This window comes from Staurois parvus, unplaced genomic scaffold, assembly GCF_062004578.1.
Source record: "Staurois parvus isolate SC_StPar_1 unplaced genomic scaffold, SC_StPar_1.0 ptg000203l, whole genome shotgun sequence".
NCBI classification, from domain to species: Eukaryota; Metazoa; Chordata; class Amphibia; order Anura; family Ranidae; genus Staurois; species Staurois parvus.
Genome location: NW_028317999.1, coordinates 1,247,919 through 1,264,690, shown reverse-complemented (window position 1 = coordinate 1,264,690; position 16,772 = coordinate 1,247,919). Strand labels below are relative to the sequence as shown.

General features: G+C 43.7%; 1 protein-coding gene across 3 annotated transcripts in view; it reads right to left on the bottom strand.

Moving 5' to 3' along the window:
* The window catches only part of NOL4 (nucleolar protein 4), a 398,683-nt gene that overhangs the window by 193,808 nt on the left and 188,103 nt on the right, over nt 1–16,772 (bottom strand). For all 3 annotated transcript variants that reach the window (XM_089678349.1, XM_089678348.1, XM_089678350.1), the window contains exon 2: nt 1,878–2,027. In XM_089678349.1, the coding sequence (XP_089534475.1) occupies nt 1,878–2,027 (150 nt within the window). The remainder of the gene's footprint in view (nt 1–1,877; nt 2,028–16,772) is intronic.

Genomic DNA, 16,772 nt, shown 5'->3' with positions numbered 1-16,772 from the left:
CTCTAAAATTTTGTTGCAGTAGGCATCAGCTCTATAAGCAACATTTATCCCCTGGGAATCAAGAACTCAACTACTCAGAGACAAGTATTTTAAATAAATAAATAAATTAATTAATTAATTAATTAACCACTTGCACTCATGAGGATTTACCCCCCTTAATGACCAGGCCTTTTTTTGCTGTTTGGCGCTGCAATAATTCAACTGATAATTGCGCGGTCATGCAATGCTGTACCCAAAAAAATGTTACGTCCTTTTTTTCACACAAATAGAGCTTTCTTTTGGTGGTATTTTATCACCTGTGCGCTTTTTATTTTTTGCGCTATAAACAAAAAAAACACGAAAATTATGAAAAAAAACAATATTTTCTACTTTCAGCTATAAAAAATATATCGTAAACTCAAAGTTAGTCATAAATTTAAGCCAAAATGTATTCTGCTACATGTTTTTGGTAAAAAAAATCCCAATAAGTGTATATTAATTGCTTTGTGTGAAAGTTATAGCGTCTACAAACTATGGTATAGATACTGTAATTTATGCCTTTTTTTGCTATACAGCGATGCACTAGTTTAACTGACAGTTCCGCAGTCATACAATGCTGTACATAAATGAAATTTACGTCCTTTTTTTCCCACAAATAGAGCTTTCTTTTGGTGGTATTTGATCACCTGTGCACTTTTTATTTTTTGCGCTATAAACAAAAAAAACACAAAAATTTAAAAAAAAACTGTATATTTTACTTTTGGCTATAAAAAATATTTAGTAAACTCAAAGTTAGTCATAAATTTAATAACACTGTGATCAATGACACTGGTGACAGGGCACTGAAGGGGTTAACTGGGGGGGGGCGATCAGGGGGTTAAATGTGACCTAGGTGTGTTCTAACTGTAAATGTGTAGTGTTTTACTCACTTTTACTGTGTCTTCTTCTCTCTCTGGGACGGAATGTGCCCAGGCAGAGAAGGTTGACATCATATCCTGTCCTGTGTAACTCTCAACACAGGACAGGATAGGACAGGGACCGATCATCTGATTTCAGCCGGACATCATTCGCTGAAACCGAATGATTGATCCCTCGGGGACAGGGGCGGACTGACAACTTATGGGGCCCCTGGGCAATAGGGGATCATGGGGCCCCTGTGTCCTTGCCCAAACTCAAAAAATCCTTTGAAAAAGGTACCAGGGGCATCTCATGGGGCCCCCTAATGACCCCGAGCCCTCGGGCAGTGCCCGAGCTTCCAAATGGTCAGTCCACCCCAGCTCGGGGATCAAATGGTGACAGCCGCAGGTCGGCGGGGGCATGCGCGCCCCCCCTGCCCACAAAAACTTTGGGAGCACGGAGCACATTTAAAAGCATGCTTTTGCGCAGCCGTGCCGCCCTGCCACCGTATTAATGCAGTGGCTGGGCAGCAATTAATTAATTATCTCAATTTTAATACTAGATGTCCTCCCAAACTCAGCATGCAGAGGCTCTTACTTTCATTAGAATACTTTGTATTGTGAACTATTGAGATTTTTGTCAAGGATCTACTTGTGTGTTAAATCAATTCTGAATCCAATGATATATATGCAGTACATACTGTATAGAAATACAGCAATCAATATATACATATAACATTCAAAAAATAAATAAATACTGCAGCAGAACAACTAGCTGTGAAGCTTTCCCATTAATATTCACATTTGATTAAATTAATGGGTCATGCTGAGAAAGAAAGAATAGTCGCAAGTAAGCTTGTCAAATGTCACTTAATGCATACAAATGCAATAAACACTCAACTTGTGTTCAAAACACATATACAGAGTGATTTCAAGCTCAAAGTAAAAATAAATGAATTGAGTTAACAAACATATAGAGTGATAACATGACTTATGACTTACAGCTTTGTAGGTCCTCTTCTGCCCAGCATGCTTCCTAATCTGTTCCCCATTAGGCCCTGTTTCTACATGCATGGAATAGATGATGTCGAAGAAATCTTCCACAACAGCCACTCTCCTCAAGGATAACTTTTCGTCGATACCCACTCCATCCTAAAGAAGAAAGAGAAGAAAAATGAGCAGGAGAGTTATAGCAGAACTGACTGTAACACAATTTACAAAACATTCATACATAGGAAGGTACATAACTCAAGAGAACCAGGCTAATAATCTTCAATAATAGTTCTATCTCTGGAACATGCCAAGAGCAAATGCAAAGAAATCCCTATGATGCGGCTCCCCTTTGACATCTAAGTAAGGCATGAAAAGTCTCCTTGCTGTGGCTCTGAAATAATGATTTCAATTATTCTAGAGTCTCATGATGACATTTCTACAAACCACTTATCTTGTATTAGAAAGTAACAAGTGGACCAAGAACATGCATATTAAACATTTTATCATTTATTAAATGTATAGTTAGCATTAAAGAAGAAGTATGGTCAAAGATCTTTGACGCAGGAGTGCACTTAGTTCTGCTTTCCTATGACTTAGATTCAGCTAAAGTCCACTTCTGGCTGACGTCACAGAGCTGGTTGAGGCTCTGCAAGTATCCCAACAATAATGACTAGAGATAAGCAAAGTATTCAAAAATTTGATTCGGCTGATTCGGCGAATTCGAGGAATAAATTTGATTCGATGCGAATATATTCGCTGCGATTTTAACTTATAAAAGGGTGTTTCTAGGCTTCAGAGAGCCTTTATATTAGTGCAGAACACTGTACCTTTAATTTAAATGCCCTTGGAGTCTGCTGGGGAAGAGAAATAATACTGTCAGTCAGTATGACATGCAGATGAGTGCCGTCGATCTTAGAATCACCGCACACTTCACTCATTTGGGCAGTCACGGGGCCAAAACCAGAGTGTGGAGCCACAGTGCGGCGGTGGAGGCAGCAGCAATGGGAGGCCATACAGCACCCTATGACAAAAATGGAACCCACCAGCAGTGTGAGGAGACCTGAAAGTGGCACATGGCAGAGTGTGGCGATGGAGACAGCAGCAATGGGAGGCCGTACAGGGACCCATGACACACTCTGGACCTGGCAGCAGCATTAGGAGGCGGTACAGGGGCCCATGGCAGATTACGGGCCTGGCAGCAGCAATGGGAGGCCCGTAATCTGCCAGCACCCTATGACAAAAAATGTAACACACCAGCAGTGTGAGGAGACCTGAAAGTGGCACATGGCAGAGTGTGGCGATGGAGACAGCAGCAATGGGAGGCCGTACAGGGACCCATGAGAGACTCTGGACCTGGCAGCAGCATGAGGAGGCGGTACGGGGGCCCATGGCAGATTACGGGCCTGGCAGCAGCAATGGGAGGCCCGTAATCTGCCAGCACCCTATGACAAAATGGAACCCACCAGTAGTGTGAGGAGACCTGAAAGTGGCACATGTTTGGGGCATGATTCATGGCGGATTTAGTCAGTTGTGTCAGGAACTGGTGGTTTGAAATCCAGACTAATCCACGCCTGATTCATTTTCACAAACGTGAGTCTCTCCACACTTTGGGTGGACAGTCGTGTCCTCCGCGGAGTTACAATACCTCCTGCCGCACTAAACACGCGCTCCGATGCCACGCTACTGGCCGGGCATGACAGCCTTTCAAGGGCAAATTCAGCTAGTTGGGGCCAAAGGTCAAGTTTCATTGCCCAGTAGTCAAGGGGATTGTCTACCTCGGTTGGCAGGGTGCTGTCCAAGTAGGCCCAAGCCTGTTGTTTGAGGTCCTGCTCCAGGTCCACCTGATGCTGCTGCTGCTGCTGCAGCTGGTTAGTAGTTTCCTCACTGCGCTGGTGAAGAAAGCTACTCATCATCGACTGCAGACTGAGGCAGCCGCTGCTGGTGGAGCTGCCACTGCTCCTACCACCCCACCCCTCCCCTGCTGCCATGGCAGCAGAACGCGAGCGCACAGGGCCCACAGTGTCTGAGGATGGACGTTGGCGCACAAAGGCAGAGACCAACTGACTACATAGGTGGTTTTTATAGTACGTTATTTTGGCCTCCCTCTCAGCAGGTGTGAAAAAGGCCACCATTTTTGAACGGTAGCAAGGGTCCAATAAGATGGACAGCCAAAAGTCATCCCTCTGTCTTATGGTTATTATTCGGCTGTCGCTACGCAAGCAACCGAGCATGCTATGGGCCATTTGTGCCAAGGAATGCGAGGGACTCCCTGCCTCCATCTCCACAGCATACTGCCACGGTGCGTCTGGGTCCTCTGTCTCCTCCTCCTCCTCCTCTACCAGATGCTCCTGCTCCTCCACTCCTGTCCGCTGAGTGGAAAAACCACCCATTTCACTCAATAATTCCTGAGCACAAATGTCCTCCTCTACGTCCTCCTCTTCTTCCTGTCCTGCCCCCACAGGGGTCATGTGGCGTTGAGATCTGTGCGCCACGTCTACCGCACCCTGACCAGCCATTGCTAACAGCATTTGTTCCAGGACGTGCAACAGAGGAATGACGTCGTTCATCCCATAGTCCTGCCGACTCACGAATAGCGTGGCCTCCTCAAAGGGCCTGAGCAAGCGGCAGGTGTCACGCATGAGCTGCCAATGGCTGACATCGAAGTTACACAGGGGAGTACCTTTATCCGCTTGTAACATCAGGAAATCGGTGATGGCCTTTCGCTGTTCGTAAAGGCGGTCTAACATGTGTAGGGTTGAATTCCACCTTGTTGCAACGTCGCAGATCAGGCGATGCTGTGGAATTCCGTTCTGCCGCTGCAGCTCAAGGAGGGTGTGCTTTGCGGTGTAGGAATGGCTGAAATGCATGCAAAGTTTACGTGACATTTTAAGGATGTCTTGCAGTGGGATGGTGGATTTTAGGAACCGCTTGACAACCAGATTGAACACGTGAGCCATGCATGGCGCATGGCACAACCTTCCTTGACGCAGAGCAGACACCATGTTCTTTCCGTTGTCGGTCAACATGGTTCCGATTTTCAGTTTGCGTGGAGACAGCCATCTGTCGATTTCTCTGTTCATTACACTGAGAAGTTCCTCCCCTGTGTGACTACGTTCGCCAAGGCATACCAGGTGCAGCACAGCGTGACACCGTTGCGCCCTGCACATGTGATATGCCGGTCGGGTAATGGGACTTGGCACGGGGGTGGCGGCTGAGGACACGGCGGAAGAAGAGGTGGTAGAGGTGGACATCTTTTGTGGACCAAGGACGTGCAAACGTGGAGGCAAAAGCGGCGTGACCTGTCCAAGTTGCTGGTGCGGCTGTGCCGGCACCACGTTCACCCAGTGGGCCGTAAATGACATGTACTGTTCCTGACCGTAGTTACAGCTCCACACGTCGGCACTGCCGTGCACTTTGGCAGAGACCGACATGCTCAAAGACTGGCCCACCATCTCTTCTACATGTGAATGCAGGGCTGGCACTGCCTTTTTGGCGAAGAAATGCCGGCTTGGCACTCTCCACCACGGCGCGGCACAAGCCATCATTTCTCGGAAAGGTGCTGAGTCCACCACTTGGAAAGGGAGGGACTGCAGCACCAGCAACTTGGACAGGAGGACGTTCAGCTTTTGCACCGTCGGGTGCGTGCTCGCAAACTGTTGTCTCTTGGAAACGGATTCCAAGAAAGACTGCTGACGGAATCCGTGAAGAGGAGTAGCAGGAGAAGGAGCATCTGAACGAGCGGAAGATGCCAACGAGCGACAACTCCCCTCAGCAGAGGTGTTGGAGCCTTGACTGGCTGATAGAGGGCGATTGACGTCGGGTGACGGAGCAAGTAACGGAGCGGGTGATGGAGCGGGGGCTGGGGCAGGCAGAACCGCCGTATCTTTATCACGGTTTTCCCAGGCCACCAAATGGCGACGCTGCATATGCTGCCGCAACGCTGTAGTCCCAACATGGGCCCCCTGGCCACGCTTGACTTTCTGGCCACATAGTCGACATACGGCTACGTTTACTTCCTCGGGCGGCTTGACGAAAAATTGCCACACCGCCGAGTAGGAAACTTTGCCCCCGATACTCCTCACTGGCTGACTGCTACTTCCTCCGTGCACACCGGCACCACTACTGGCCGTGGTGGTAGGCTGCAGTGGAGCTGGTGCTCTACTCCGTGGCCGTTTGCCTCCACTGACACTGCTGCGATCCTGCTGCCTCCTGGGCAACCCACCGACTGTTTTGCTCACTGCCAAGCTGCCACCCTCTTCTCCTGATGATGTGGAAGCAATAGCCTGATGACGACGAGGCTGCCAAGTGCGATCAGCCTCATCATCATCAATTAGGGTCTCCGCCTCACTACTAGCCCCCTCGGCTGCGTGTGGGTCAGGAGACAGACCTGTCTCTAGACCGGCTACCGAGCCACTCTCCTCGCCACTACTTCTTCGCCTGGCTGCTGAAGAGGCGGATGTCTCCCCCCGTTCCTGACCGCCCTCTGTTAGCTCTTCCTCACTGTACAGTGGGGCTGAGCCCACAGCATGCGATACTTCGCTTGGTGAGGGAACACCAAAGGACAGGGGCAGGTAGAGGACACGTGATTTCAGTGGGCTTGCTCCCGGGCCATGCCAACTAACGGTTGTGTCTGACGTACCCACCGACCGTTGGCTGTAGGTGTCAGAGGTGACCTGGGAAGAGGAAAACGACCGAGCCAACCAATCGATGACGGCAATTCTGTGTCTGTCCCTCAGTAACAATTCTGTGTCCCTGAGTAACAATTCTGTGTCCCTGAGTAACAATTCTGTGTCCCTCAGTAACACTTCTGTGTCCCTCAGTAACAATTCTGTGTCCCTCAGTAACAATTCTGTGTCCCTCAGTAACAATTCTGTGTCTGTCCCTGAGTAACAATTCTGTGTCCCTCAGTAACAATTCTGTGTCTGTCCCTGAGTAACAATTCTGTGTCCCTCAGTAACAATTCTGTGTCCCTCAGTAACAATTCTGTGTCTGTCCCTGAGTAACAATTCTGTGTCCCTCAGTAACAATTCTGTGTCCCTCAGTAACAATTCTGTGTCCCTCAGTAACAATTCTGTGTCTGTCCCTGAGTAACAATTCTGTGTCCCTGAGTAACAATTCTGTGTCCCTCAGTAACAATTCTGTGTCCCTGAGTAACAATTATGTGTCCCTCAGTAACAATTCTGTGTCTGTCCCTGAGTAACAATTCTGTGTCCCTGAGTAACAATTCTGTGTCCCTGAGTAACAATTCTGTGTCCCTCAGTAACAATTCTGTGTCCCTCAGTAACAATTCTGTGTCTGTCCCTGAGTAACAATTCTGTGTCCCTGAGTAACAATTCTGTGTCCCTCAGTAACAATTCTGTGTCCCTGAGTAACAATTCTGTGTCCCTCAGAAACAATTCTGTGTCTGTCCCTGAGTAACAATTCTGTGTCCCTCAGTAACAATTCTGTGTCCCTCAGTAACAATTCTGTGTATGTCCCTGAGTAACAATTCTGTGTCCCTGAGTAACAATTCTATGTCCCTGAGTAACAATTCTGTGTCCCTCAGTAACAATTCTGTGTCCCTCAGTAACAATTCTGTGTCCCTCAGTAACAATTCTGTGTCTGTCCCTGAGTAACAATTCTGTGTCTGTCCCTGAGTAACAATTCTGTGTCCCTGAGTAACAATTCTGTGTCACAAAAATAGAACAGAAACAAGCCACCTAAAATGACACAAATAGCTGGTGTCATCGTCATATCTCCGACTCACTTATACAAGTGTGGATCCATAAACCCAAGAAAATGCATACCAAACAATATGGTAGTGTGACAAGGGCACTCCTACCTGAAAAAAGAAGGTTACTAAATGATCCACGTGGAGTAATATGAATTCAAAAAATCCAGGCAATACTTTATTTGATCACATAGATCATAAGGAGGTTAAACATGAGCACGGTGAACATGTCAAACAAAATAAAATCATGTTAAAAAGCACTTCTGTGTCCCTCAGTAACAATTCTGTGTCCCTCAGTAACAATTCTGTGTCCCTCAGTAACAATTCTGTGTCTGTCCCTGAGTAACAATTCTGTGTCCCTCAGTAACAATTCTGTGTCCCTCAGTAACAATTCTGTGTCCCTCAGTAACAATTCTGTGTCCCTCATTAACAATTCTGTGTCTGTCCCTGAGTAACAATTCTGTGTCTGTCCCTGAGTAACAATTCTGTGTCCCTCGGTAACAATTCTGTGTCCCTCAGTAACAATTCTGTGTCCCTCAGTAACAATTCTGTGTCTGTCCCTGAGTAACAATTCTGTGTCTGTCCCTGAGTAACAATTCTGTGTCCCTGAGTAACAATTCTGTGTCCCTCAGTAACAATTCTGTGTCCCTCAGTAACAATTCTGTGTCCCTCAGTAACAATTCTGTGTCTGTCCCTGAGTAACAATTCTGTGTCTGTCCCTGAGTAACAATTCAGTGTCTGTCCCTGAGTAACAATTCAGTGTCTGTCCCTGAGTAACAATTCTGTGTCTGTCCCTGAGTAACAATTCTGTGTCTGTCCCTGAGTAACAATTCTGTGTCCCTCAGTAACAATTCTGTGTCCCTCAGTAACAATTCTGTGTCTGTCCCTGAGTAACAATTCTGTGTCCCTAAGTAACGTTTCTGTGGCCCTAAGTAACGGTTCTGTGTCCCTAAGTAACGATTCTGTGGCCCTAAGTAACGTTTCTGTGGCCCTAAGTAACAATTCTGTGGCCCTAAGTAACGTTTCTGTGGCCCTAAGTAACGTTTCTGTGGCCCTAAGTAAAGTTTCTGTGGCCCTAAGTAACGATTCTGTGGCCCTAAGTAAAGTTTCTGTGGCCCTAAGTAACGTTTCTGTGGCCCTAAGTAACGATTCTGTGGCCCTAAGTAACGTTTCTGTGGCCCTAAGTAACGATTCTGTGGCCCTAAGTAACGTTTCTGTGGCCCTAAGTAACGTTTCTGTGTCCCTAAGTAACGATTCTGTGGCCCTAAGTAACGTTTCTGTGGCCCTAAGTAATGTTTCTGTGGCCCTAAGTAACGTTTCTGTGTCCCTAAGTAACGTTTCTCTGGCCCTAAGTAACGTTTCTCTGGCCCTAAGTAACGTTTCTGTGTCCCTAACTCTCTCCCTCAATACAGCCAGGTCTGCCTCTCTTGAATGACTGGAGGCAAATGGAGAATTCTAAAATGGCCGCCATTTATAGCTCGACCATTACACAGTGCTGGCTGGCTGGCTGCTGATTGGCTAATGCGATCACATGTCATGAATGAATGCATTATGGGTCAGCGCGCCTTGTCTGCACGCCTTCCCAGACATCCCCGCTCCGTCGCCGCACATGTCGCCGCCATTTTAGGAAAAATTTCGATTCGCGCATCCGAAGTCTGCTAATTTTCGGATTCGTCGCGAATCGAAATTTTCCTAATATTCGAAACGAATTCCACTTCGCCGAGTTCGATTCGCTCATCTCTAATAATGACGGGGTCTGCCCAGATGCCTGAACGTCAGCTGGCTCAGCCTCTCAGCGGTCCGCTGGGAGACTGAGCCAACTGCTCCCACCCCTTCACAGTCCAATGCTCCAGCGAGCGCTGGTAGGGCAGAGCACAGGGAGACCAACTCCAGACAAAATGTCTTTTAGCTTTGGGTAGAATGGGAACTTCTGGAAATGTTGTCTATGACCCCTTTGAGAAAATGTATTAGTCAGATTTTAAATTCTGTCTATGTTCCCATACAGGAGATTTCTTACTGATCTTTGTGACACTCGTCCCCTAGACAGGAAATCTCCCTCATGAGGACACAAACAGCAATATGACTCATACGCGGGCTTTAAACCTGATCCTGTGTAAGAGAAAAGAGAAAAATGTTTTTAGCTGGCGATGAGTGTTAAGCTTATCATTTCTTTTAGGTGAAGTGTGAATTCTGTGTGGCAATTGTACCAGTGTTACTTCAGCTTTGTTTGCTCCAGGTTTGATAAATCAGCCTGGTCCACCTTACTTTAAGGACTTGTTCCAATGTTTTCCACTTGTCAAGTCTATTAGGGGAATTCATGAAGAGTTCTTTAGAATATCATCATGCCTCCATGGGACAAATGTCAATGCAGATGACAGATTAATGTAGCTGTTGTAAACAGGTACATGAATTTGGAGCACGTGCAGAGATGCGATAATGCTGGAGGTTCCATATTGACACTCCATCCTTAGTGCAGCTGAGCTCTATCCCTGTTGCTGCAGCTGTCACACTGAGGATTTTTGATGCTGGATAACCAGAGTCTGATGGGGATTCACAGACACTAGTTTTTCATCAGGTCTGCTCCTCTTGTGATTGACAGCAGGCACTGGGTGGATTTATAGCCAATACACAGTCTGCTATTGGCTATAGAATCTGCCCACTGCCTGCTTTCAATCACAAGAAGAGAGCAGACCTGATGGGGAACTAGTGTCTTAGCATCCCCATCAAACTCCATCCACTGTCAGTATCATTGGATGCTAGGAAGCTGTCAGCTGTGAAGCTGACAGCCTTCTTAACAACCAGCAATAGGTGAGGAGGGGTGGAGGTAGTAGCAACAAACATGTCACCTGATATACAGCTTACAGAGACAGGCATTTTGGCCTGTCTCTGTGTGTCAAGTTAGGATTGGTCTCAGTTACCTTTCAGTTTTGTTATCTATGGTGGTAACTATGTTTTAATCTGGTGCAGTAAAAACAAAAGTGGTGCTATTAACAACTACCTGAATCTGTTGCATGTGTCATTAAAGCTACCGAAAGAAACAGCAGATATTTTGGAACCCAGCACAGGCCATTTTAAAGGGCCATACCACCAGAAAAGTGTTGTTAGGGCTTTAATGAATTCCCCCAAATATGTTCAGGATGCATGCTGTCATATCGGTCTGTTCCTGGAAGGTTGTATAAAACTAGGTTAACATAAACATCTGTGCTTTCGAATATATCTGGACTGAATCATTTAAACCATTTTCTCCCAGTGGTGTTATTAGGCAATTTCCTCTGTACATTTCTCATTGCCCAGGGCATTATTAAGTTAAGTACTCTTTTGACCTTTTTATTGCGAGTTGTTTATGGACACTGTACATAAATGCACAAATAGTATTTAAATAAAATATTTATAAACTAAACACATTGTTTACATCTTAAGTAGTCTTTAAGGGCCAACAATGCAATCTGTCAGTGCACTGCATGGGTTAAAAGCTTGTTGCTGGGTCCTGAGCATGTTGGGCACATCCCAACTGCCAGAACATAGGAGGCTGAGGGGGGCAGAGGCTGAGAGGACCAGTCTTGCAGCACAGAGGAGCCTGGAAGAGTGGAGGATCAAGTAAGTAAAACTGTTTTACCTGGTTCCCTAGAAGTAAATGAATATTTAACCCTTGCAGTGCAGGGGCAGTCCCACTGCAAAGGAAACATTTTTACCAGAGATCAGCTTTAAAGTAGATCTAAAGAAGACATTATGTAGCATAAACAACTGCTATTTTGGTCTTTTAGAAATACTGTTTTTATCATCCTTTTTTTGCATCTCAGTGCTGCTGACTGCCTGCAGCCTTTCTTAGCCCCTTTCTGTCTACATGCATGTACTCCAACAGTAACTGTGTGGTATTTCCCAGGATGGGTTTGCTAATGGAGACAAGAGAGGAACATGCCTGAGCACTGATTGTTGGCATGGCTACTTATAGTCTACACTAGAAGAGCATGTTACATTGCGACAATACAGAAGCACACTTAGAAGACAAAAATAGAGCATTGTCACTCAATAACAGGAAATGCTTGACTAAGGAACGTTTATGGAAGGATCACCAGCTATTAGTTTATGAAAGCTGCAGCACTGAAGCATTTAAAAATGTAAAATTACTTACATTAACTTGTTAAAGATACATGAAATTTTGTAATTTATGTACATATGCGCATGAGATAGCATAGTATTTTTTTTTGGGGGGGGGGTTTGTAAACACATATTGTACTTATTGTGTAATTTTGTTTTCATGCCTTTTACCTATGTGCATTGTGTTTACTCCTTTACGCGATTTTTAACAAACTGCATTCGTGAACACACAAACTGCCTTCAAAACCAAGAAAAAAAGCAGGAAGGTGGTTCTAACAAAATCCCAATAAATGTACTGTAATAAAGCAGCAGGTACAGCACCATAGAAATCATTTTACTTTATCTTACCATGTGATTTCATTATTTTTTTATATACTGTATTAAGCACAGGTAAAACAAAAAAAAACTATGGTTAGGATATGTAGGTGTTGGTGGCCTTTTATTAGAGCCTGGTATAGTCATTTCAAAATGCATGCCATTTATGTAATACCCCATATTACATTCACAGGTGTATTTATTAGGTGGCATTGTAATGTGCAATCTGCTACAAGCCACAACAACCAATCAGCAATGAGTTCTAACTGCCTCATATTAATAAAACATCTTGTATGTGTAGCGCCCCTTATGTTTAGCTAGGGGAGATATTTTTTTTAGGAACATGTTGAGTAGCAGCCTGGAATGAGTCAGCTGGGTTATTCTAGGTCAGGGCTGAGGGCTCTACAGGTCAGTTCCCAGATACCACCCCTGCTCTGGAAGCTTGAGAAGTTCCTGTAAGGCAGTGGGTGAGGGTGAGAAGGAGCTGATCTGCATGCTCAAGGGACTCTGATCATTTCCCAAGCAGGAGGCTGGAGGGCAGTCAGGTAGAAACCCCAACTAGCTTCTCATCTGGGGCTGTTTTGGCTAAGTGGCAGTTTCTGGATCCCCTTGCCCAGGGATACCCTCAGGCAGCTTGGCAAAGAGGAGGATTCATCTGGGGTCTGAGGAGGTACACCTGAGTGCTTGAATGCTCTCAGAGGAGAGACTAATTTTGTCCATATCTGTACATAGTTGCTAAGGAATTTGTCCTCAAGTTTGCAGTTCCTGTGAGCATCCCAAGCATTGCTCAACCCCATCCAAGCTCAAAACCTACTGTTTACTGTCTCCAGTGTGCAGAGTGTGGGAGAAAATGTGTGTTGCTAGCTGTACAGAGCTTAAGGGGGACCCAAAACTCAGAAACTCTAAAGAGGTTAGTGCTACATATGGTTAATTTACGCACCATCTTCACTTCTTTCAGTAAGCCCAGTTGTATTACCACACAGCAAAAGACTTTGTTCTGTGTGTAAGATGTGAATTTGTAGCAGGGGCTGATCAGATTTAATTTTCAGGACACAGCTTCCAGGACACTGCTTTAAATAAAGTCATATTTGCTTCTTGTAAAGCTGGCAATTACATTTTCCTTATTTTAGATTGCTTTTAAACTATTTAATCACGTACTGCAGAAAAATTCATATTAGAATTTTCCTTTTTAAATTAAGTCAAACAATCCAGGGAGCAGTGATCATACAACAGAAACAATAAAAATCTGTTCCTGGAGTTCTGCTTTATGAAGACTTGTTAACCATTTTCAATTAGCTGTGCAAAAATGAGAACACTATATATATAGATTACATATATTAATTACAACATAAAACTACTTTGAAAAGTTTCAGTTGCTATACTAAACCTAAACAATTCAAGCAAATTCGCAAATGCAACATTTCACATTTGATCTTTTCTAGTCCTTTCCTTTGAGAAGCCATGATACCATGGTTATAGAATCACCAAGGACCTGCAAACTCACATTTCCTTCTGTTCACTGACTTTGGGCTGAATGTATATAGATGTTTATATCCTGTCTGTCCTCTCTACCTTTACAGTATAGCTTAAGAGATGATTAGCCCTTGCACCATTCATATTATTCCCCTATAACCTAAAGGTATCCAAACACATTATGATCCAACATAATGTCTGTATAATAATCTCTGCAGCAATCATTTAATAACAACTATGTAGGTTGAGGGGCAACCTAAACATATATGCAATCAGGTAGTCCCTTGCACCACACTTGTTTAGAATTATTAACAATTTTATACAATATAAATAATTGCATTTGTGGCTATCTAAGTGTATTATAAGCATTTCCACTTTCTATTGTGTTCCAGTATGGCCTTGGAGATTGTAAACTTTTCTGTTACCTGTAATGTTTCAACATAGCTTAAAAAAGGCCACATACCTTAAGGATGAAGATTGGTCATTTTATAAAGATAATGTTTGGGGGTTCATCCCTCTGTATATCATTCGTCCAACACTTGTTTCATATAGGGAATATAACAGATAGGTATACCTACCTTATTCTTCCCTCCCACAGGCTTCTTCCCTCCTGGTTCTGGTATTCATCACCAGTACCATGAAACAGCTATTCTTTTCTGGTCACGTAGCTGCCCCTTCCCAGTGTCATAATTTACAATGCAGAACCAATGGTCCTGCATTGTACATGAGGACACTGGGGGCACCCACATTCCAGGACTTGAATGGAAGCAGAGAAAGTGTTGGCTGCTGGAGGAGAAAGGAATAACATAAGCATCGCTTTCTGTTATACTCCACCAGACTAAATGACCAATACACACACAAAAAAGAGAGAGCACCTAAATGTTATTGTAAAGATAACTGGAGTTCAACTTTAAATTATTTTAATATTTTTTTCTGTAGAAATATGTAATGCAGTGAAAGTTTGTTCATTGCATTTGTGTCTAATCAATGTTCATTTTCAACCGCAGCGATGAGAAAATTCAAAGAAGGAAGGGAAATTTTAATATATTTCTAACAGTGTATGTGTTTTTTGTTTGGTAAAGTCAATTCATTCCAAAATAAAATGTTAAAAGCAAACAAAATCTTTCAAATGACATTCAATCGCTCTGGAAACATTCTTTGAATTTTCATAAGGATTTTCATTAGAAATTCTATCAATCTATATCCAGCTTAAAGCGTGTGTGGGCTATTTTATTAGATTGAATGTGTTCTTTTTATAAAGCTTAATGTTGCTCATACACATGAACATTTTCAGACAGTTTCCACTGGTTTTAGAATGCAAAAACAACCAAATAGATCAAATAAAACTTTCAGCAATGATTTCAATCAAATCCATAAAAGAATCAATATTACTCTGCTTAATCTTTTCTGTGACCCAAAGCTGGCAGGAAGGGAATAATATTACATAAAATGTCACATGTATCTGCATAACAGATTGCAAGCTCTTCTGCTTTTGTGTAATAACAATCATATCCTAACACTGGCCCAAACACAACAATTTACTGTATATTTCTACTACTTTCAATCAGCTTTAAAGTGGCTGTAAAAGCCAAAGATTTTTAGCTTACCTTACCTTTTTACCTTATTGCATTGCTCGCTCTCTCCCTCCTCACTGGGCTCAGTGAGGGCAGCGGGAACCATTGGCTCCTACTGCTGTCAATCAAATCCAGTAACCAGGGAGCAGGGGGTGAGGCCGAGCTGTGCTGTGTGTTTCAATAGGTGCACACAGTGCTGCTCCAGATTGCTTGCTTTGGGCAAGAGGAGCCAGGAGAGCCGAACCCAAGAAGAGGAGGATCAGGGCTGCTCTGTGTGAAACCATTACACAGAGCAAGTAAAAATAACATGTTTATTTAAAAAAAAAAATACTTTACAATCACATTAAATCACACAAAGAGGGTTAAATATATCAAGGAAACCTACCAATACATCTGCTATTTTAATATATATAAGTTGCCTGTATCCATTTGATCATATTTGGAATCAAAAGTTGGCTAAAAGTGGTTGAAAAAAATGCCAAGTCTTTGACAAATTAGCAAAGCTGGCTTTACACTAGTAGAATTTAGGTTTAATTTTTTTTATTTTAAGAACGTTTGATTTTCTAATTGTTTGTGGGGTCAGATCAATGTACATTTTTGGCCACTGTGAAAATCCAAAGGAATGGGATGGAAAATGTTCCTTGAACAAATTAATTTCTAGTAGTGTATGTGGTTTCATGTTTGGGAAATTACATTCACTCCAAAATCGAATGTTAAAAGCAAACAACATTTTTAAGTACTTTTGAATGACATTCATTGAATGTACAAAGGGTTTTCCTATGATTATAGTGTGTGTGTGGCCAGCTTTTCTTTTATCAATGATTGAACAAAGCTTTCCTCATTATAAACCAGGCTTTGATCTTCAATTTGCATAAGCTTGCAGTTGTCCGATGTTTCACAGTTATAAGGCATGCAAATAATTGTGCAGATGCCGGTGCATTGTCAGTTAATGGCAGTGAAAGTAGACAGGCAAATGTGCAGAGATTTACATGCTTAGTACATAAAATGTTAATCACACAATGGCAACTTGAATGTTTTTTTCTATGTTTCACTTACCAGCAATAACAGAAGAATCATAGGTAAGACTACTGTAAACCCTGCCTATAGCAACACTATTTTTACCACCCCCTACCTTTCCCTTAACATTCTACTGGTACAGTGCATACTGCAAAATTCTACATTTCTACTAGCTGAATTCCGGAATACAAGTGAGAATCATCCATAAGATAAGTGACATCACATATGCATGGAAATAAAGCCGCTAATTATTTACAAGCCAATTTCAGTGTTTAGCAGATTAAAACCTTGTGAAAATGAGTAACCACCCCCATTTTAGAAAAAGCAGAAACATCCGGGCACTCAGAGAAGGTACATGTCACATCTGCCTCCAGATGCTGCGATGCTGTGAGAAACTACAATTCCCATCATGCAAAGGGAATTGAGGTTAATAGGCATACATGTGGGCAGAATGGCGAGTGTGTATATTTGTAAGCATTTATGTCCATGGCAGACCAGGAGACTCTTGGACTGTCAGTCAAAATGTGAGGTAATGAGAGGGGGACAGACCAGGAGTCTCCTGGCCTGTCAATCAAGTGATGCAATTAAAGTGGGTGGCTTATGCCAGGGGTGTCAGACTCCCAGTTTCCTACAGCAAGTGGTGACATAGATAGGACACTGTTCACTGCAACAAGCTCAACACTGGGAAAGATACAAACCCAGTGGCGTTGGGAATAA